The 23,069-nt window shown below is 33.8% G+C and overlaps 2 protein-coding genes across 15 annotated transcripts; both read left to right on the top strand.

Moving 5' to 3' along the window:
* The first annotated feature begins 5,456 nt into the window (after positions 1 to 5,456).
* LOC145116653 (chaperone protein dnaJ 15-like) lies at positions 5,457 to 8,217 on the top strand. Of its 14 annotated transcripts, none has more exons than XR_013712240.1 (7): positions 5,457 to 6,029; positions 6,211 to 6,247; positions 6,354 to 6,399; positions 6,687 to 6,765; positions 6,830 to 6,906; positions 7,049 to 7,116; positions 8,001 to 8,217. XR_013712240.1 is itself a non-coding variant. In XM_079052981.1 (6 exons), exons 1-5 carry the CDS (start codon positions 5,881 to 5,883, stop codon positions 6,858 to 6,860), a joined length of 321 nt encoding a protein of 106 aa, XP_078909107.1. In that variant the 5' UTR covers positions 5,457 to 5,880; the 3' UTR covers positions 6,861 to 6,906; positions 8,001 to 8,217. The 14 variants fall into 14 exon arrangements, 9 of the variants coding, with proteins under 9 accessions (XP_078909107.1, XP_078909106.1, XP_078909105.1 ...); XR_013712238.1 differs by having other exon boundaries at positions 7,790 to 8,217; XR_013712239.1 differs by having other exon boundaries at positions 6,830 to 7,116.
* A 6,554-nt stretch (positions 8,218 to 14,771) lies between these two features.
* LOC145116202 (zein-binding protein (Protein of unknown function, DUF593)) lies at positions 14,772 to 22,758 on the top strand. Its single transcript, XM_079052556.1, has 2 exons — positions 14,772 to 15,815; positions 22,315 to 22,758. The coding sequence occupies exon 1, from the start codon at positions 15,015 to 15,017 to the stop codon at positions 15,810 to 15,812; it is 798 nt and encodes a 265-aa protein (XP_078908682.1). The 5' UTR covers positions 14,772 to 15,014; the 3' UTR covers positions 15,813 to 15,815; positions 22,315 to 22,758.
* Positions 22,759 to 23,069: the final 311 nt, after the last annotated feature.

Here is a 23,069-nt window from a genome sequence, read left to right as displayed (position 1 = left end):
TGGTCCTGAATATCATACTAGCAAACAGTGCCTAGGGCTAACCCCCGGGTCTTGCTACTCATAACTACATGAGTCGGCATTGTGGCCGTAGACCCATCCACACAAAGGGAAACTCACCTGCACTGCTGAACTTGCTGATAACCCTCTGGCTGCTGTCCGTCAACTCTCTGAACCGCTGCTCCACTAGCTCCCCGAGCTACTATTATCAATACAACACTTAGTTCCAAACTGATCTCTAGAAGTCAAACTAAGTCAACTCTGGTCAAAGTCCTGGTCAAAGTCAACCTTCCAGTTGACTCGACTCGCCGAGTCAACCAGAAGACTCGCCGAGTCCTTAAACTCAGAAGCTCTCAAATACGACCCAACTCGCCGAGTCACCCCAGAACTCGTCGAGTTCAACGATCTCTGAGTCCCATCCTGTCCAACTCACTGAGTCACCACTCAACTCACTGTTCTGCGTCCTAACCAGAAGAGGTTGGGGGTTCTGCGACCCGACTCGTCGAGTCCAAGAACAGACTCGCCGAGTCCTAGGCAATCTTCAACAGACTCGCCGAGTTGTTCTTCCAACTCGCCGAGTTCATGCACATATTCATACAACTCGTCGAGTGCACCCATGTGACTCGCCGAGTCTCCCCAGTTCTCAATCCATACAGTGGCTTTTCGAGCCATGCAGGGGCTCCAATCCATAGATCCACTCTTCTACAGCCTAACCCTCACATAAAGTTGCAAACTTTACGTGAAACCAAGGAGATATAGGCCCAAAACATACTATGGCTAGGTTTAAGGACTAAAGGGCTTCACCAACAACTCTTAAACAGAAACTTTATGACATTTTGGACCATCACAAGCATAGATCTGAAGTAGCAACCTCAGATCTAAGCCTTTAACTCGGAATAGCTCTCAATCATACCAAAAATGCCCCAAATCTCAAATGATAATAGATCTAGATGCAAAAGAGCCCAAGCAACATATTATTACCTCCAATGTAAGCTCCAACTAAAGTAGATTCCGGATCTACACCACTCCTTTGCAGCAAGCCTCTTGATCTTCAAGTCCCTTCCCAAGATTTTCTCTTCCAAAGCTCTATTCTCTCTATTAATGGAGGCACACTCGATTCTAGGGTTTCTGGATCTCAATAGGGTAGTAAAGAGGCTAAGGGTGGGTTATAATGTTCTTTATATAGGGCACAACCCCCGGGATTAGGGTTTTTCTCGCCCAGACCAGACTCGTCGAGTCCACTCGACGACTCGCCGAGTCGGTCACTTACTCTTCCACCCGGATCCCGCTTCGACTCGTCGAGTTCTTCCTTGGACTCGACGAGTTGACCCCTTTGACTTAGGGTTTTCCTTTCCTTTCTTGGCCGTTCTGATTCTGGGTGTTACATGTTATTTTTTTCATTATCCCTTTGTAAAATAATCATAAAATTACAAAGATTTTGCAACTGTAAGTTGATAAAATAATCATAAATAAAGTAATATAATTGCTTCTATAAACTAACTCACAACAACTATGAAAGTGGACATTAAAGTGATATCACAGAATAAGTGTTGCCAAGTAAGAATAGATCAATAACACTGCACCTTTATGCACATTCTTGTAGATTTCCCTGTAAATTTTGAAATCAGGGAGAAATTAGTGATGTAGATCTATTTGGATAATACAATTATCGTCCAGGGAGACTTGGGTGACAGAAGCAAGAATGGGATCTGCCAACTTGACCATTCTTAAGTTTAATGGACATATTTTGAGCTATTCAGAAAACCCAAAAAGGTTAAATGACAGTTGGTTACAATTTAGAAACTATACACATGTATCATTTGGTCCACATTGTTATTATTATCACATTAGACTTCTACATCAAGCAAAAAGAACGATCAAGTGAAAGAAGAAATACTATTTTTAGGATTACATGCATTCTAGAAGTCAAGTCGACCAACATCTAAGCCAAATCTACTTCTTATTTGGCCAAAAGCAACTGAAATCCCTTGGCCTCTAATGCAACCTGAAAATGTACTTTAAACAATTATACATTTTAATCGTGACATAGCAACTCCAATCACACCAGGTTGGATCCACGGATGGCATCAATTTCATATTTTCATGATTCTTTATAATATTTTTGTGTTCAGTCCTGTAAGTAGGCGGTGACCTGCCGTTACAGAAGGCAAACTGTAGACTTCATGAATGAAACATATAACATTCTATCAGAATAAGTTTAAGCCAAATAGAAAGTGAACCATTACAAAAATAGATATAAAAGTTAAAAATTAGAAGCATGACTATTAAGAGAAAAAAAAAGACAAACCTGGTGAATTCGAAAGGTAAATTGAACCTAGTTGGGTCGATTCCCCTGATTTCTCCACCAAATAATTACAAAGATCTTGGGTACTATGGGTGAGGATCAGAGAAGGTAAGATCATAAACAAAATGAAATAAAAAGATTGATAAAAATTTTAAAACTATACCTTGCATTAAAACCGAGAAACACATAAATATTTGCACAAGATTCACCGCCAAATACGCACTTTCATTGCCAGCGGCCTGCAGGACAACGTCTTCATGGGTTATAACTTTCTGAATTTTAACTCCATGTATTCAAGATGCACTTATGCAAAACCCTAACAAAATCGATAAATGAAATTTTGAAAAACCCTAACAAAATCGACTGATTATTTAAGAAATTTCATGTAAAAATCACAGCAAGCGCTTTTTCATTGCATTTTATTCATATATGACTGTTGTCTAGACTTTTACCCATGCTTTTTCCTCTCCCATGCCTTCAGGGAGAGTGTGTAAATAACCTGGGTGGTGAGGGGGCTGTGCAACGAAGATAAGATTGATTTTGATTCCTTGATTCCCTTTTTTATTTCCATCCAAATTAATCGGTAGCTATGAGTTCAATCATGACTGCGTTGTGACGAAAATCTAGGGTTCTTAGAAATTGGTGGTGGTCGTCGTAAGGGCTAGAGTTTCTGATGCCGGTGATTAATACATATGGTTGTGGAAACATTGTTTTAGCGTTTTCTTGTCGGTGGGTGGAGGTGGTGGTTTTGACGATGTGTGCTTCTGTGCGAGATTCGGGGTTGTACGTTTTGGTGACGGCTGTAACAGATGTAGAGGTTTCAAGTATGTTGCTTCTTGTGATCACATCGAGTTTGGGAGTGAAGAACCAAATGAAATCCTAAGCCAATATAGAAAATCGAAAAGTGCAAGAACTCAAAACCTTATTCTAGAAAACATAAATCGATTTAGGGTTCTTAGATGCTACTACCGGACAGGGGAGCGTTATCGTTGGTTCAACAACCAGCGCCACACACCACCACCTCCAAAACCTTCTGCAAAAAAATTAAACCAAATCATCAAAAGAAGAAGATGACGAAGACAAAAGAATGACTGGGAGATATCAAACCACACCAAAGAAAAAAAATAGATTGGATGTAAATGGTGGTCTCTGTAGAGATTATGAATGAATCACAATAAAAAGAAAAATCGATGGAAAATGAAAATCAAAAGAAAAATCGTTAAAAAAATTAACATCTTGGTTTTACTTCCTTACCAGGCTTCAATCGATCCGGGTTGTTGTTCTTTTCCATGCACCAAATTAGAGTTTCACTTGATTCCTTCGTAGAGGCGTGTGTTTATCAGTAAACAATAAAAATAAAAAGGTGAATGATCTGATTGATGGTGGTGATTGGTTTCTAACCGAATAATGAGAGAGGAGACATTATATAAATATATAAGTGAAGATGGTGTTTACCGATTCATTTGGCTTAAAGCTAGGAATACCAATACCAATTTAAATCCTCTATTTGAATGTTTCAATATTAATTTTATACTTGTACTTTATGCATTGTATTTTGTAATTTGTTGATGGTTTGTTGTATTATTAGCTTAAACACTTGGACGTCTTAAATCTATTTTAGGAAATAGTAAGGTTTGTATAATAATATAGTAAGATAAAGAACTTCGCATCTTTTCACATCTTACGTATATGTTTTTTGATTCAATGTCACAGTTAAGTACTATCTATGTATTTTAATTATTGTTATTATGGTATTAATTAATTCTTAATAATATTGTTTTTAAAAACCACCTATAATTATAGATCTTGTTAAAAGTGACACTATTAGTCAGACATATAAGTTATACAAATAGATATTGTATCGTCGTATCAATAAACAGAGATATAAACTATATACAAAATGTTGCATGAAACTTAATTTTCCACATCTAAATCATAATGAAATGCGAGAATGTCATTTTGTAATTACGTATTTAAGATTAATAATATGTTACATCATGTAGGCGATTTTTTCAAACCGCAAAACCGCACAAAACCACCCGCATCAAACCGCACCGCACGACGCGATTTATAGCTTTCGCGGTGCGGTTTGCGGTTTCCGATAAACTCAAACCGCATATGCGGTGCGGTTTGTGGTACAAACCGCACTGCGCACACCCCTAATACATAATTCAAAATCCAAATACAAATTGTCATACAAAATCCAAATACAAATTGAAATACAAATAAAAAACAGCATAATAATTTACATACAAATTTAAAGTTAACCATTTGAAAATGGTTGATTAGCAATCTGGTTACATAAAGTAATCATATATTCAACGGCTTTCTAAACCTATTCTATGTCTTGTATGTTTTGCCTCTTTTTCTGTCATACCTAATGAATGAATGAATGATGAAATGTGACATTGGGTTTAATCAATATACACATACATACAAATAAACACATACACACAAATACATACAAACACACAAATACACACACTCTAACAGTTTTGTAACAATAATTTTATAGTTTTTTAACATCTGTTAATCAACTCATTTGGCATACTGTTATTCAACTCATTTGGCATACAATGTGGATATTGTGTAAATAACATGAAAGTATGCACATATCGAGCAAAGCAACAACAAGAATACAACAAGAAGAGCACATCAACTAGTAAAAATAGGGAAAAAAAGTAAATAAATTCATCAATTATTGCATACATCCACAACAAATCGAAAAGGAACAACATAAGGACAGCAAAGTCGAAAATCACAGAAAAAATCCAACACTTCAGCAAGATTCAAGCAACAAAAAACGAGAAAAAGGCAAGGAAAACTAACATGTTCAGAAGGTAAATCGTCTCTAGTTGAGTGGTCGGAGGAAGAAGCAATCAGCGAGCAGCAGATCAGGATAGGGATCTGATCGTCGTTGCCTTTTCTCAGTGGAGGCCGTCACAAAATCGTAGGGCAAAATCGGAAAAGGCACTTGAGATTGTATTTCTCTTACCAGTCGGGCGATTAAAAGAGAAGGACCGAATCAACTCTTTTTTTTGGACCGAGTCCTTAGCTTCGACCGAGTCCTGATTGCAAAAACAAAATCAAACATACTGATTTTTTTTTTTACCGGGTCCTCTATTGTACGAAGCAATATCAAACACCCCCTAAGTCTACGTGACTTAACCCACCCTTAACCTCAAGGGAGGGAGGAAGGGCCACACCCGCTCGGCTAGAAGCCTAGTATTTTCGACGGCATGATATTTTCATCCGGGTTCGATTTTCTTGCCCAACAACCGCCGACCGCCCTCCGCAGTCCGCCCCTCCAAGGCTCCAACTCCGTAGCCATATTTTGCTCCACGAAAGTTGTTCTCAGTTTCGCATTTGTTCCACCTTGCAAGGTTTATACCAGACGACTGCTCTTAAGTTTGTGCAGAGTTGATATCTTTCAGATAACTCCAGTGTTTATAGACTACAGTAATTTTTCGATCTTTAAGAAGTTGTAGATATCGATTTTGGGAAATTTCAACTTTTGAGGTTGGAAGAAATTGGGAATTCTGAAAAGGCAGACGATAGACAGAAAAAGAAGAAAGGGGATGGGAGGTTCAAAGATGGAGGAGGAAACCTCTTCTTCCGTCGATCCTTCTGCAGTTGCTAATCGTACAGACCCGTATGACGTTTTGAATGTTTCAAGAGATTCTTCCGATCAAGAGATTAAATCTGCTTACAGAAACCTCGCTCTCAAGTTAGTTTCAGTTTCCTTTCTTTCTTTCTGATATATATTTGTAAAGTGCTTCAAATTGTTGTATTGTCTTTAATATTGAGTGCCGGTATTTAAATCGATTTGTATCCATCAAATTTAACCCCACCTCCAAAACCTTTTGAAAGAACTTTTTTGTGATTTAAATCTCTTTATTCTGTTTCAGATTGATGAAGAATAAGAAAGAATCGGATTTGTTGGAGGTAAGGACGAAGACCATATATTTTTCTACTAATTTTTTTGTCGCTCTTTGATTTTATGTCTTTTTGAATGGGTTTATTGGATCTGGTGGAATTGTTATATGCATAGATCTTCTTGAATGAGCTTGACGAAAGCTTGCTTCTTATAGCCTCAAGTAAGTTGAAGTTTTCTTTTATCAACTCATGTTTACTCATAGTTAACCACATTTTCTCCAATTCAATTACTAATTTTCTGTGGTCAATAAGTATGTCGACAAGTGACTGGACTTGAATTTATGTCTGAAATTTGAAACTCTGATTGAAGGATTGTCGAGAGTCTAAAGGTTTTCATATGACTGTCGAGCACTAATAGAAATGGATCTTAATGTTTTTATTAAAACTATGATTCTGTGAGTTAGGCTTTATTTTTTAAAGAAGATTAGTGTTTCTGTTATGATTTCAGATATGGATGAATGGTCTTCAACATTTTTCTCACAATTAACTTTAAACCAAAGTTACAGGTTGTATAAACTTCCATCAAGGTATATTTGACATTTTATGTAAAAAATTTGATGAAAATTAATTAATTTTCCTGTGTTCTTACAGGCATATCATCTCCTATAATCTGAATATGTGACATGGAACCTTCATTGCCCTTCGCGCTAGAACGTTGCACAAACCTGGTAAATCTTTGCCTTCATTTTTTTACTGTGTTTTTATTTAATTTCTTTGGTTTATTATTTGTATCTTTTTTGGTGTAATTGTATTTTACGATGCTCATTATGTGAGGATTTATTAAAAATATTTGAAAAATATGGTGTTTAGATCATCTAAAAGCGTATAATTTGTGAACTAATAGCCGAACAACAGCAACACAAGAATCATCTCCACTGGTATGTGTGTTTCTTATTCTTACTGTGTATCAGTTTGTAGGAATTTTTGGGTGGTTATCGGTTGTTTTCTATGCTTAAATTCATAGTATACTTCATTATAGTAAAAATATATTAAATTAGTTCACAGTTGTAGTACTTCAATTGATGGGTTTAGTGTTTACGATCAAGATGCATAAAAGGTGTTCGGCACAATCAATGCTTTTGATGCATGAGATTAGCTGCCACATGCTCTCATTTTTATTTCTTTCTGTTACAACATTCTACTTAAAAAAAATCTTATTAACAAGTTGTAAATAAAAAAGCTTTTACCATACTTTTATTTTTATTTTCCTTATTAGGACATTATACTTGAAAAAACTACCCACATCACATGTAACTATGAAAATCGCTTTGTATATGAGTGTTGCTATAATTGGTAGATTTTTAAGAGTAGAATGTTGTAATAAGAAGATATGAAAGTACAATGTTACACTAAATGAACCAACAAAAGTGGATTGCTATCTTTTGCATTTAATCCAAATCTAAAAGACAATTGCTATAGACAATCTTAGACACGAGTGTTATGAGTAAATAGCACGAATTAACTAAACGTTCTTGAATCACTCTTAAAAGAAAAGGGGTAATTTGTGAATTCAAAAAATGAGTTTTATTTATTTATACTGATTATTTGTAGAACCAGAGCAAAACATCACTCTTATATCAATTGACCGACCTTGCTGCAAGGAGGAAGATTCAAGATTTGACCATTGGTCCAGTGATAAGTTTGTGCTTAATCTGGTCGTAGATGAAGTTCCAAAAAAGAAAGTTATCTATCTGTTGTATTTAATTGATGCAAAAATAATAGTAAAAAGCAGTAAAAAAAATGTGATTTTTGATGTTTGCAGTTCACAATGGAGGCTATACTAGATCACATGAACAAATTGCTTCAGATTCCTGGATCAAAGAATCAAGGAAGGAATGGAATTGTTCGTTCCGTTGCCAGATGGAATGGATGGAACGGACCATTTAGTTCTTCGTATTTTGTTAATTTTTCATTGTTTGCTGACTAAATGTTCCAGCTTTCCGTGTAATAAATTCAAGTATTCTTGATTTAGCTCTTAATTTGTTGTCTACTAGGGCGGCTCCCCAAATTCTCATATCTCCTTTCTGTCATGTATAGGAAATTAGTGGAGATGTTGGAATGCTTAAGGTGCGCTTGGTTGTGGAAAATATTCCAAAAAAAAAAACGGAAATTTTGAAAACGCTTTTGGTTCGTTGAAAATGAAAACCCCATCGATTCCAACCAAACACGTTTTCCGAAATTTTCATTGAAACTGAAAATGAGAACTCAACTCTATTTTTTTATAACACTTTCTTAGAAAATGAAAACAGTTTTTCACAACCAACCCACCTTTAGGTTGTGTTTAGTTACGGAAAAATAGTTTTCATTTTTCGTTTTCCGATTTCCTTTTTCAGTTTCCGTTTTCCGTTTTTAGTTTTCATTGGAAAACTTAGAAAAACGTTTCGTTAAAACTTATTCATTTTTCGTTTTCAGTTTTAGAAAATTAAAAAACGTGTTTAGATATGTAATTTTCTGTAGGTTTTTATTTTTAGAAAACGGTAGCGGTGGTAGGGTGGGGGTGGTGATTGGGTAGTGGTGGTGGTGATGGTAGGTCGGTGATTGTGGTAGTAGTGTGTGTATATTTGTATTTGTGGGGGTGAGTGTGTGTTTGTGGGTGAGGGTGGGGGTGGGTGTGTGTATGTTTGTTTGTAAGGGTGGGTGTGTGTGTATTTATGTTTGTGGGGGTGGGGATGTGTGTGTGTGTGTGGGGGGGGGGGGGGGTTGTGTTCATATTTTAGAAAAATTTTGGAATTAGAATAATGTGGAACACAATGATTATCGGTTTTCCAAAAATTTTCAACTTCTTTCTAATTTAAAAAAAAAAGGAAAATTTTTATTTTTCGTGAAAATTTAAGAAAAATAGACAAATTAAACGCGTTTTCAAAATTCTCATTTTCTTGGAAAATTTGCCGGAAAACGACCCATTTTTCCACAACTAAACGCAACCTTAGGTTGCGTTTAGTTACGGAAAAACAGTTTTCATTTTCTGTTTTTCGTTTTCCCTTTTTAGTTTTCATTTTTCGTTTTTCGTTTTCAGTTTTCATTGGAAAAAATAGAAAACGCGTTTAGTGGTGGTGATGCCGGTGATGAGGTGGTGGTGGCGGCGGAAATTATGGCAGAGGAGGTGGTGGTGATGCTGGTGAGGAGGTAGTCGTGGTGGTGATGATGTTGGTAGGTTGGTGATTGTGGTAATGGTGTTGGGTGAGTATATGTGTGTGTGTGTGGGGGGGGGGGGGGGGTGTTTGTGGTTGTGTATGTGTGTGGGTGTGTGTGTTTGTGGGGGTGTGGTTATGGGTGGGGGTTGGGGTAGGTGTGTGTTTGTAGGGTGGGTGGGTGTGTGTGTTTGTGTGTGTGTTTGTGGGAGTGGGGGTGGGCTTGGGAGTAGGTAGGGGTGTGGTGGGTTAGGGGTGTTAAGGTGGGGGTAGGTAGAGGTGGGAGTAGGTGTATGTTTATATTTTAGAAAAAATTTGAAATTAGAAAAATGTGGAAAACAATGATTATTGGTTTTCCAAAAATTTCCAACTTTTTTGTAATTTTATAAAACGGAAAATTTTCATTTTCTGTGAAAAATTGACGAACTAAATGCATTTTCAAAATTCTCATTTTTCTTGGAAAATTTTCCGGTGGCAGCAGGGTCGTGGCGGCGGTGGTGGCGGAGATAATTGTGGCAGTGGTAGTGATGGCGGTGACGGTGGTGCTGGTGATGGCGTAGTGGTGGTGATGGTAGGTCAGTGATTATGGTAGTAGTTTTGGGTGTGCGTGTGTGTGTATGTGTGTGTGTATGTGTGTGGGGTGGGTGGGGGTTTATGGGGGTGTTTGTGTTTGTAGGGGTTGGTGTGTGTGTTTGTGGGGGTGGGTGTGTGTGTGTTTGAAGGGGTGGGTGTGTGGGTTGGTGTATGTGTATGTGTGTGTTTGTAGGGGTTGGTGTGTGTGGGTATATGTGTGTGTGTAGGGATTGGTGTGTGTGTGTGTGTGTGTGTGTTTGTAGGGGTTGGTGTGTGTGTATGTGGGTGTTTGTGTGTGTTTGTGGGGGGGGGGGGGTGTTTGTAGGGGTTGGTGTGTGTGTGTGTGTGTGTGTGGTGTGTGGGGGTGGGGGTGGACGTAGGAGTGGGTGTGGGTGTGGGTAGGTTGAAGTGTGGTGAGTTGGGGGTGTTAAGGCGGAGAGTAGGTAGAGGTGGGTGGGGTGGGAGTGAGTGTGTGTTTATATTTTAGAAAAATTTTAGAATTAGAAAAATGTAGAAAACAATTATTATCGGTTTTCCAAAAATTTTCAACTTCTTTGTAATTTTAGGAAATGGAAAATTTTCATTTTTCGTTAAAAATTTAGAAAAATTGACGAGCAAAGCACGTTTTCAAAATTCTCATTTTTCTTGAAATTTTTTTCCGGAAAACGGCGCATTTTTCAGGGTGCGTTTGGTTGTGGAAAATTGTTTTCATTTTCTAAGAAAACGTTTTCAGAAAATAGAGTTGAGTTTTCGCTTTCAATTTTCAATGAAAATTTTAGAAAACGCGTTTGGTTGAAACCGGGGGAGTTTTCATTTTCCATCTTAGAAATTTGGAAAACTTTGGAAAACTGTAAAAATCACTTTTCTAATTTACATACAATTTGGAAAACTGAACGAACCAAACACGTTTTCAAAATTTCCGTTTTTCTTGGAAAATTTTCCTAGAAAACAGAAAAATTTTCCAAAATTTTTCATTTGGTTGTGGAAAACTGTTCTCATTTTCTAAGAAAATGTTTTCAGAAAATAGAGTTGAGTTTTTCGCTTTCAATTTTCAATAAAAATTTTAGAAAACGCGTTTGGTTGAAACCGGGGGAGTTTTCATTTTTCATCTTAGAAATTTGGAAAACTTTGGAAAACTGTAAAAATCACTTTTCTAATTTACATACAATTTGGAAAACTGAAAATTTTCATTTTCTTGAAAAAATTTGGAAAACTGAAGGAACCAAACGCGTTTTCAAAATTTCCATTTTTCTTGGAAAATTTTCCTAGAAAACTGGAAAATTTTCCACAACCAAACGCACCCTTAGGGTGCGTTTGGTTGTGGAAAACTGTTTTCATTTTCTAAGAAAATGTTTTTAGAAAATAGAGTTGAGTTTTCGTTTTTAATTTTCAATGAAAATTTTAGAAAACGCGTTTGGTTGAAACCGGAGGAGTTTTCATTTTCCATCTTAGAAATTTGAAAAACTTTGGAAAACTGTAAAAATCACTTTTCTAATTTACATACAATTTAGAAAACTGAAAATTTTCATTTTTTTGGAAAATTTTGGAAAACTGAACAAACCAAACGCGTTTTCAAAATTTTCGTTTTTCTTGAAAAAATTTCCACAACCAAACGCACCCTTAGGTTGCGTTTAGTTACGGAAAAACAGTTTTCATTTTCTGTTTTTCGTTTTCCCTTTTCAGTTTTCGTTTTCCGTTTTCGGTTTTCATTGGAAAATTTAGAAAACGCGTTTAGTTAAAACTTATTCATTTTTCATTTTTAGTTTTAAAAAATTGGAAAACATGTTTAGATGTGTATTTTTCTATCGGTTTTCATTTTTAGAAAACGGTAGCGGTAGTAGGGTGGGCGTGGGGACGGTGGCGATGGTGGAGGAAGCGGCGGCGGGTAGTGGTGGTGTCGATGATGGCGACAGTGGTGGTGGTGGTGGCGGTGGCAGCGGTGGTAGTGATGACAGGCGGTGGTGGTGATGACATGCGGTGATTGTGGCGTCGGCAATTGTGGCAGTGGTGGTGATGGCGGCGGTGGTGGTGCTAGTGATGGGGGTAGTGGTGGTGGTGATGGTAGGTCGGTGGTGTTGGGTGTGTGTGTGTGTGTGTATTTATGGGGGTAGGTGTGTGTTTGTGGGTGTGTGTGTTTGTGAGGGTGTCGGTGTGTGTGTGTGTGTGTGTGTTTGTGGGTGTGTGTGTGTGTGTGTTTGTGTGGGGGTGGGGGTGGGTGGGGGTGGGGGTGGGGGTGGGTGTGTGTTTGTGGGTGTGTGTGTGTGTGTTTGTGGGGGTTGGTGTGTGTGTGTGTGTTTGTGAGGGTGTGGGTGTGGGTGTGTGTGTGTGTGTTTGTGGGTGTGTGTGTGTGTGTGTTTGTAGGGGTGGGGGTGGGCTTGGGAGTGAGTGTAGGTAGGTAGGGGTGTGGTGGGTTGGGGGTATTAAGGTGAGGGTAGGTAGAGGTGGATGGGGTGGGAGTGTGTATTTTTATTTTAGAAAAATTTTGGAATTAGAAAAATATGGAAAACAATGATTATCGGTTTTCCAAAAATTTCCAACTTCTTTGTAATTTTAGAAAACGGAAAATTTTCATTTTCCGTGAAAAATTTAGAAAAATAGGCGAACTAAACGCGTTTTCAAAATTCTTATTTTTCTTGAAAAAATTTTCCGGAAAACGGCCCATTTTTCCGCAACTAAACGCACCCTTAGTGTTTTCAACATCTTCCATAACATGTAGAAGGAAACCCATTGCACAACTTTGTCTGGATCTTCCTCGGGTTGGCAGGGGCGGACGCATGATTTTACAGTAGGGGTTGCACGGTAGTATAAAAAATAAAAATTTCGAAAATTTTCCACTGCGGCCGGAAAAGTTAGGGGTTGCCGGTGTCACCGTGGACCACCCCTAGGTCCTCCCCTGCGTGTTGGAATAAAGGGACACATGAGTTTGTCCTCCAAAAACTAACTTAAGTACTAATTAAAATCCGAACACATATATATTCTACAAGTATTAAGTATATATCAAAATGAGGTTTAAAAATACAAATATTCAGATAAATATTGAAAAATGAACCATGATTTGGAGTGTATTTTATAATCTTACAAAAACCACATCTTGTATTGGGAATGTTTGAATTTTACCTCAAAAGAATCGAATTGATCTCCTTGTTTTTGTAAAAACTCTCAATTTCATGTGCCCAAGTGAATTTCACTGCAACTCGTGTTACCTTCATGAAGAAGAGTTATAAGTTTTGGGCAAAGTGATATATTGTATCGGTCAATATAGATTGGGTCAACTCACAATATTTCTTATATATATTTTTTATTTAATTTGAATTAATATATTATATAATTATAGAGGTTATGCTAATAACATAATAATATTTGTATCTTATTAATGTGATGTAAGAAATTATAAATATTTAGATGCATTTTGGAGACTTTTAAACCTACGGTATTTTGGCAAAATTATCCGGTATCTAGTTATAACTATTAGTATTATATAGGGGAAAATACCGGCTATAGACATTTTTGGGGGTTGAATTCCAAAATATAGATACAAAAAATTGTCTATACCCGGAAATCCAATATTTTGTGTCTATATTTTGAAATTCAACCGTAAAAAATGTCTATAGCCGGTATTTTCCCATTATATAGACGTGCAAGGCAAAAGTGGATGTAAATTTTTTAAAATGTAAAATAACATAAAATTTAAAAACTAAAAGCTCTCAAAATTTATTTGAGATAACTTTTGGATTAATTTTTTTTGTTAAAAATACAAACTTTTAAGCTCATACTTGTAAAAGAAGTTTTTTCTTTCGAGTTGTTTTCATAAATTTATAAAAACTCTCAAAGTTAGTTGTCGAATATCATGTTATTTTTTAGATTAAAATTTGACAAAAAAACAACTCATTCCTTGGTAAATTGATATGAATTGTCGTCCCTATTGATAAATAATAATCACCATAAAAAGATATTAAAAAAAGAATTTACAAACATTCAAAATCCATGTTCGATTCTAACCGGTCAAAACAGCTACTCAACCACAGAAAAGAACATTATATATATATATATATATATATATATATATATATATATATATATATAGCAATGTTGACATTTATTAAAATTTAAAAAGTTGATAATACTTTTATAATTAAAATCTATAACTTAAGAAACTAAGTTGCTTGAGTTCTTCCTCAATACTCACTAAACAATTATTCAAACATATTTCAAATTCTGGTACGAATATCTCCTTCATGCATTATATATTAACTCATTTATGTTGTTATTGATTATTTTACATAATAATGAATAAATTATTTCATAGAAACTCAAGTTATGATTATGTAAAAAATGGATGTGGTCCAAAACCCTCCCAATTATGACATTAACAAGACACAAATGAGATGGACAAAACCTTAAACCACTTATTAATTTGGTTATGATTTTGTCAAAGTGGTCCCAATTTATTTCGATCATCTATTGTTTCATTTGTATGGTACATAGTACAATTATAATCCCTAGATATAAAACCATTTATTTTCCATATTACACATTAAAATAATATGATATATGAATCACATATTTATATACCATAATCATACGACTATATAATAAAATATGATAATCATACCATAATCATACAACTATTATATATTACTGGTTATAATATCAACTTTTACTTTATCTTGTTGTGTTATCTTCTAATAATAAGGCTATTCTTCAAACATATTATCGAATAAATTTAATGGTACAAGAAAATATATCGCATTGTTATAACTAACTATCAAAATTCTTATTTTGACTATTGAAACATTCATAGTAATTATTTTAAAACGTAGATACACAAACACATTAGCCCCAATTTTCGCATAATCTCCAACTTTATATGTTAATGCAAAAATATCATAAATATGATATATCTCGTTTGTTGCACCATAAATGCTATATAAACACCGAAGAACATGTATATTCATAGAATTTATATGATATATCTCACCGAAGAACTTTATATTTGTAGAATTTACGCATTTAAACGACTGCAAATACTTTGATCTGGGATATATTCGAACTTTCATCTGGGATATTTCTCTATGGATCTTGAATCGGTTTTTAGCTTTTGGGGTTTTGACAGAGATTTATGGTTTTGGGTTTTGATCGTGGGGTGTTTAAAAAAGTTCCTGGATCTTTTAGGTCTCTTAGTTTTGCTTTATTTTGGTATAAAGATTTTCAACGTTGGGTTTTTTAATCGGTTTCTAAATTGGTTGTGCTTGAGAAATTGTTTACATGAGAACTCCGATTCAAAGATGTCGATTTGTAAATGCGGATTGATGAGTTTTCTTAATATTTCATGCCCGCCAATGATGGAGAAATGGGAGGTGGTTAAAGAAACTGTAAATAACAACGCAAGCGGTCGTTCCGATGCTGATAAACAAGAGCATTGTGACGAAGAAGACCAAGTGTTCGATGTAATGACTCTGAGAAGATTGGTGAAGATAGAGAGGCAGCGAGCGCATGATGCTTACATAGAACTCGAGAAAGAGCGAATGGCATCCACCACTGCAGCCGAGGAAACAATGGCTTTGATTTTGCGTCTTCAGAATCAGAAAAGCGTCCTTGAAATGGAAGCCCAACAACATCAAAGATTGAGTCATGAAAAGCAACTCCATGATCAAGAAGTTATTCAATCGTTGAGGTGGATTGTGATGAAACATGAATCGGAAAGAAGCATATTGGAAGATCGTTTAAGATTGTATAAACAAAGATTGAAGCTGTATCAGAATTACGATGGTGAAGATGGAAGCGAATGGATTAATGGATCTTTGAGTCGTCTTGATAACCTCGATGAAGGGCTCGTTAGCTCTCTTGAATTGGGTTTGTCGCCATGGTAACTGGTACGTCTCTGTTGTTACTTTGACTATGTTGTTGGTAATTTGAAAATAGTAGAAAATTTTGATAAAACCCCCTCTCATAAATCATAATTTCATGTCTTTAATAACTCTTAATTATTATATTAATTATGTAACTATCATCTATTCTAATCAAATAATTATAATTATATTCTAATAAACATGGCAAAACTTTACTTATCTTTAAATTTATTAAAGTAATTTGAGTAAAATATGTTTAATTAAACATGCAAATTGATATAACGGTACTTTAGGGCAATTCCAAAACATCATCAAATCTCTCTTTTTTTTTTTACATTATTTTTATACCATTTTGCTCTAATTCAACACTATTCTTAATTTCTTATACAATTTTGATAGAAAAAAACAGTATAACATCAATTATATTATAATGATGTCCAATGTGTCAATTTTGGTCCTTCAAGTTTAGATCTATACATTTTTGGTTTATTTAGTTATATAGTTATATTTAAAAGTGTTAGAACTATCGCTGCGTTTGGCGCGCCACAGCTAGCTGATAACGTAGTTTTTTTTTGAGTTTTTTTGAATTGTCATGTTTGGCAAACCAAAAACTAGCTTCTAAGCTAGCTTTTTAAAAAGCTACTTAGACAAGTTTTTCAGAAGCTTTTTTAAAATATTCCACATATACCCCTTAATTAATTATACAAAACATATTCTTTTAAATGTCATTTTATGTCGTTTTATATATTTCAGTTTGTTTATCAAGTAGTTTTACCAAACGTCATTTTTTATCAGCTAGTTTTTCAACTATCAGTTAGCTTTTCATATAACAGCTAAATTTTCAGCTAGTACACCAAACATAGCAATGGCGAGTCTAGAATAAAAAAACACATGGTTCACTAATTTTTCTATATAATTTTTTCTTGACAAATTCAAAGATTTTATAGGTAAAATAGGTCCTAATTTTTTTTAAGGTAGGTCACTAAAAATTTTCTATAGAAACTTTAGATACATTAAAAAATTTAGGTTAGGACCCACCTTAATTATACCTAGCCTCGCCACGAACATAGCTATATGGCTAACTAACATTTTCTCAGTTTAAAATACTAGGGTAAATTACACGAATCGTCCCTCATGCCAAAATGCACGTTTTGTCCTTATTTTCAAAAGTTAACTCAGACTGTCCATCGGTTGGTTAAAAGTTGTACATGTCATCACTCGTTAGTTTAAATTTGAATGTTTCATCCCTTGAGAGGCATGAAATGACTTTTCTACACTTTTTATTATTTTTTTTTTCTTACCATTAAGGTTGACCCGAATTAGTCCTCGTGATGTGCTGCAACATGTACATAGGCTTTCTAACTTTTTTGTTTTTTAAAATTTAGCTTAAGTTTTAAATTTTATTACTAAGCATTTTTACAAATTTGCTTCATCCTCTTTTTTACAACTTTGTTTTTCTATGTTTTTTTAAAATTAGTTCTTTTTTTTCTTACAAATTAATTTTTTATAGCTTTTACAACTTTTTTAAATTAGTTTTTTACAACTTCAGATTTTTTAATACAAATTAGGTTTTTTACAAATTTAACTAAAATAAATAAGTTAAAGCGAATATTTATATGTTTTTATAACTTTACATGCATAAAATAAACAGCTGAAAAAAGTTGGAAAAAGAATTTTTGAAAAACGTAAATTGTAAAAACAAAAAATATTTATAACATACATGAAACATTGAAAACAAATACATGAAAATTTTAGTAAAAAAATGTAAACAATAATTTTATAACTAAAAAAACTAGATTTGTAAATAAAATAAAATAAAATAAAAAAACTAATTTTTAAAAGTCATAAAAGAAAATTTGTAAAAAAAAGTTGGGCAAATTTGTAAAAATGTTTGAATCAAATTCGTAACAAAAATTATAAGAAAAAAAGGTTGACCCATAAACATACATGAATACATACATATATAAAACATGGAAATTGGTATCCACAAGTTTAAACGTTAAAAAAACATAATCACAAGTTTCAGATGAATCTCAATGCATCAAAAGCGAAACATAATTACAATATAAAAACAAAATATAAAAAAGGCTCACAATTGCTTACGACACGAAATTCATTATCATCTTCATCCTTCATCCTTATCAACATTAACATGACCATTTTCTTTTTCTAAAGTATCAAAATGATTTTTTTGTGTCATTAATATGCTAATAGTAAACTAAAATTGCAACACTAAATTAATTTATGTAGAAATAAAAAATGTAACATTACGTTTGAGAAGTCGATTTTTGCTCATGTTCGTCAAGCATATTTTGTAAATCATCATAATTAAGTTCTCTTTTCAACTCTTCTTCAACCACCCAAAAGTTAATCTTATCAATACATTCATAGTCAATTGAATCATAAGACCTTTTATCAACCTTGAGTCTACAAAAACATCCACAAACACACACACAAAAAAAAAATTGAAAAAATGAATTGCTAATTGAATGAATATTTTATTAAAATATATTGTATATATATTGCAAATGCAAATTATAATGAACAAATACAAGATCATTAAGCCTTTGATTTTCCAACCTACTATTCACTTTCATGTGAAAGGCACTCCAATTACGCTTACAACCGGAAGAAGATGCAGTCTGACCAGAGTACATCGAATAACTTCCATTACTCATCTAAAAAAAGAAATGAGTAGCCAAACATATATTTCATAATAGTATATCTATGTCACGAAACTTGCCTAAAGACATTGTAAGATCTAAAACTTCCCTACCTGAATAAAAAAATGTCAACCATATTAAGAACACCTTGAAACACCTCTCTCTCTCTCTATATATATATATATATATATATATATATATATATATATATATATATATATATATATATATCCCTCACTCTACTTAGCTTCTCATGATCTAAAAAGTTCAAATTAACCAATAAGTCGCACAATGAATACTTTTACACAACATCTTATTCCAATGATGATCAATTATCTCGATATAAGGCTTATATAATTCTTTATTTTTCTTAAACAATTCCATAACCCCTTTCCTTGCCCAATGCATTCTCCCATAAATACAACCCAGTGCAGATGAAAGATTTTTCATCTGAATCGCATAAACGCAAAAGCCTTAACAAATGAGTCATAACTTTCATTTTAATCAAAAAATTCCTCCAAAACGTTCAGTTCAAGAGCATTTGTTTATATCCAAACGAATTTCCCATTTTCAACATCTTCTTAAACTTGTTAGACATGACCATAGCTTGTAAATTATGGCCATACAAACTTTTCAATGCAATGATCGCAGAACCAAAACGAGTAGCACATAGATGGATGATTTTTGTCCAATCACGTTTTTTCCTTAACCAATTCAAGGGTTAGTTATGATCATAAATTAAAACAGTGACCAGATTTTTCACATTCTCCAATTCTTAAACATCATTTAATACAAAATTAAGAAATGTGTTGCACATTGAGGCCAAGAAATAAAACTATATCTTTTACATAATAAATTACCAACAAGCTTGTAATTACCAGCATTGTTAGTAACAATTTGAACAATATTCTTTGTTTCTACCATTTTAACAATCTTGGAAAACAAATTACACAAATAAGAAGCATTGCTCTCTATATTTGATACATCAGCATATTTGGACAATCAACCAATAAATTAATCAAATGTCATTGCTTAATATCCCTTGGCAATCAGTCATAATCGTGCAACCACTTTCAATCCATTGACTTCTATATGAATCAATAATAGTGAAACTGACTACTTAGCATCTTGACAACAAATTAACCCTCAAAGCATTATAATTAGGTGCTTTGTAACCATAACGAAATCCTGCTATTTTATCTTCTATATGTTGAAAATAAGGAGAGTTATAATCATTCATAGGTACACGTGTCATTGAACCACATTGCAATAACTAAATCCACATCATGTAATTTTTCCTTACTTTGCATGGCAAATTTAATTGTGGGTTGAGAATGATCATTTATACACTTTGTGAAGAAAGGATGCAAACGTGATGTAGCTTTCCTTTTTCCTTTTTTTAACAAACCGTTCTTCGACATTTTGCAATTGCAAGGAATGTTTTCTCCGACTCTCCCTCGTCATCTAAGATATTAACACTAATTGTGTCACCACCATTGGCTTTATCTTTTTTCCTTTTGGGTTGTTTCTATCAAAATACATTGCATAGTAAACGGACTTCCGGAGTTACTATTTACATGATGTTATCTCACCACTAACACCTTTTGCCAAAAATTACACATTTGTCTTTTTTCCTTATCAACATCTAGAGTTGCATATGCTGATGATTTATCCATATTCGTTCTTACATTTGATTGAACGGGAGAATGATTGAGTTGCATATGCTCATGATTTATCCGTCTTTGTTCTTCATTTAACTATGCAAGATATTTTTTTAAAAAATGGCCCATAAGGAAAAAAATTAAGCTAATGGTGGTGACATAAATAGTTTTTAAGACGATGAAGAGTCGGAGGAAACATAACTATGAAATGTCAAAGAACAATTTGTTTAAAAAGGAAAAGTACATCAAATTTGCATCCTTTCTTATTGTCAAACTTACGATTAAATCTATAATGCAAAGTAAGGAAAAATTACATGATGTAGATTTAACTATTGTTAAATGGTTTTATAATACATGTGCGCCTATGAATGCTTGTAATTGCTCTTATTTTCAACATATGGTGGATAAAATAGTGGGATTTGGTTATAGTTACAAAGCATCTAATAATCGTGCTTCGAGGGTCAATTTGTTGATAGATGCTAAGAAGTCAGTTTTACTATTACTGATTTGTATAGTAGCCAATGGATTGAAAGTGGTTGCACGATTATGAGTGATAGGTGGAGGGAGATATTGGGCAACGACATTTGATTAAATTATTGGTTTATTATCCCAAATGGATTCGTTTCTTAAATATGTTGATGTATCAGATATAAAGAGCAATGCTTCAAATTTGTAATTTGTAGAACGTTGTTCAAATTGTTACCAACAAATTTGTTGACTACAAACTTGTTGGTAATTTGTTATGTGAAAGATATAGTTCTATCACATTGTCTTAATCTTGTATTAAAGGATGTTTTGAAATTTTATAGCATGAAAAGTTTGGTCTCGAGGCTTACTTTTTTATTTATAATCAAGTGGCCCGTGAATTGGTTAAAGAAAATACATGGTTGGACAAAAACCATTCGTCCATGTGCTACTCATTTTGGTACCACGTCCATTGCGTTGAGAAGTTTGTATGACCATAAAGCTGATTTACAAGCTATGGTTATATCTAATGAGTTTAAGATGTTTAAAGTGGAAAATTTTGATGAACGTAAACAAAATGTCTTGAAAAAAACTTTTTGGGAGATTTGTTTGATTATAGGGAAAGTGGTGACCCTTTTGTTAATGCTTGTGTTTGTGTGATTTAAATGAAAAACCTACACGAGGTTATGTTTATGAGAGAATGTAACAAGCAGGAAAGGGGGTAAGGAATTGTTTAAGAAAAAGAAAGAATTATACAAGCCTTATACTAAAATAATCGATCGTCATTGGGATTGGATGTTGTGTAAAAGTATTTATTGTGCGCAGCTTATTGGTTAAATCCATCTTTTTAGTATGATCATGACAAGCTTCGTTATAGGAAAGAGGTTTTTCAAGGTTTTCTTGATATGGTTAAGAAGAATTATCTAGGTACGAAAGTTGTAGATCTTACAATGTCTTTAGCCAAGTTTCGTGAGTAGAGGTACTTTTGGTCAATCAAGTGATGTTGCTTATCGTACTATTACGCGTCTATGTCTTATTTAAATTGTATATGTTATTATTAAATATATTATCATGAAATATATGTTTTTCTAGCAATTTCTTTTTTTAGATGAATGATGTAAGTTATTTAGCGGAGATACCCCTATATTACAAAAGTTTGTTATTAGAATATTAAGGCAAATCACATCATCTTCCGATTGTGAGCGTATTTGGAGTGTCTTTGAAATGATTCATGTGAAAAGGTGGAATAGATTGAAACATCAAAGGCTAAATGATCTTGTATTTTTCAATACAACTTGTGTTTACAAAATAGATACAATATATTTTAATAAAATATTTCTCTATTAACAATGTCATTTTATTTAAATTTCTCAAACGCAATGTTATGTTTTTTATTTCTACATGAATTAATTTAATATTGCAATTTTAGTTTATTATTGGTCTATTAATGACATTAAAAATTCTATTTGATAATTTAGAAAAAGAAAGTGTAATATTTTTTTTTATGAGAATGAAGATGATTGTGAATTTCATATTCTAAGTGGTCGTGAACTTGATGCATATACACTCCATGTTTTAATATATGTGATTTTGATCATGATTTGTTTGGATTCATCGTGAATTATATTTTGTTTTGGTGTTGTATTTATGTTTCTTTTTTCTATGTATTAGGATTGATTTAGAACTTGCGGTTATGTTTTTTTTAATGTTTGAACTTGTGGACTCTAATTGCAGGGTAGGTTTTACGTTTTAGACGGTGCCTGTGGTTTCCAAAAATTCTCACTTTAAGGACAACTATAAAAAGTCACGCCTCTGGTCCTTGTGGTTTCAAAACCTTACATGGTTGGTCATTTTGACTAACTATGTTTCCTCTTTCTCTCAACCTCATCATTCCTTTTCACTTGTTTCTCTCGTCTCTTCACTAGCACACACTTTCACCATCACATTACTACCCTCTTCATTCGTTTCTCCACTCAAAACCCCTAACTATCGCCCTCTTATCGCCGTAAAACCCGTATGGAATAAGAAAACAGTGTGGAATTATGAACTGTCACTCTACTATATGGAATAAGAAATTGGGTGATATTTGGTGCATGTGCCTATTGTTAATATATGACTAATTAGATCCTTCCATTAAGGCTTCTCGTTCACCTTCAATTGGGGATCGTGATTGTCGAATCGATGTTTAATTAATGCAGAATTGAAATAGATTAATAAGAAACAGAGGTTGTAGGGATGAAGGCGAAGAAAAAAAATCAGATTCATAAAGCAAAATTAGTCCAAAAAATACAAATCTTCTTGTTAATGTTTTCTCAATGCTTGTGTTTCCAAATATATTTCCAAATAGTGAAAAGAAAGAGCAGTCTATAGTTATGATCATCTCATTGTCGGAGATATACATAAGAGCTACCAAGTTCACCATCAAGGTTAACACCCACTCTTCCTCTCATTTCAGTTAATTTTATGGGTTTGATGTTAGTTAATCATAG

This window comes from Lactuca virosa, chromosome 5 (genome assembly GCF_052849685.1).
Source record: "Lactuca virosa cultivar CGN04683 chromosome 5, Lactuca_virosa_CGN04683_v6, whole genome shotgun sequence".
NCBI lineage: Eukaryota > Viridiplantae > Streptophyta > Magnoliopsida > Asterales > Asteraceae > Lactuca > Lactuca virosa.
The sequence above is the reverse complement of the archived record's forward strand: the minus strand, read 5'-3'. Positions and strand labels throughout refer to the sequence as shown.

Bases quoted from the DNA above. Each gene is read 5' to 3' on its own strand.
- LOC145116653 (XM_079052977.1), top strand. From the start codon at position 5,881: ATGGGAGGTTCAAAGATGGAGGAGGAAACCTCTTCTTCCGTCGATCCT. The intron at 6,248-6,353 runs GTAAGGACGAAG...TTATATGCATAG, and splicing joins AAGAATCGGATTTGTTGGAG to ATCTTCTTGAATGAGCTTGA. The intron at 6,400-6,686 runs GTAAGTTGAAGT...TTATGATTTCAG, and splicing joins CTTGCTTCTTATAGCCTCAA to ATATGGATGAATGGTCTTCA.
- LOC145116202 (XM_079052556.1), top strand. From the start codon at position 15,015: ATGGATCTTGAATCGGTTTTTAGCTTTTGGGGTTTTGACAGAGATTTA.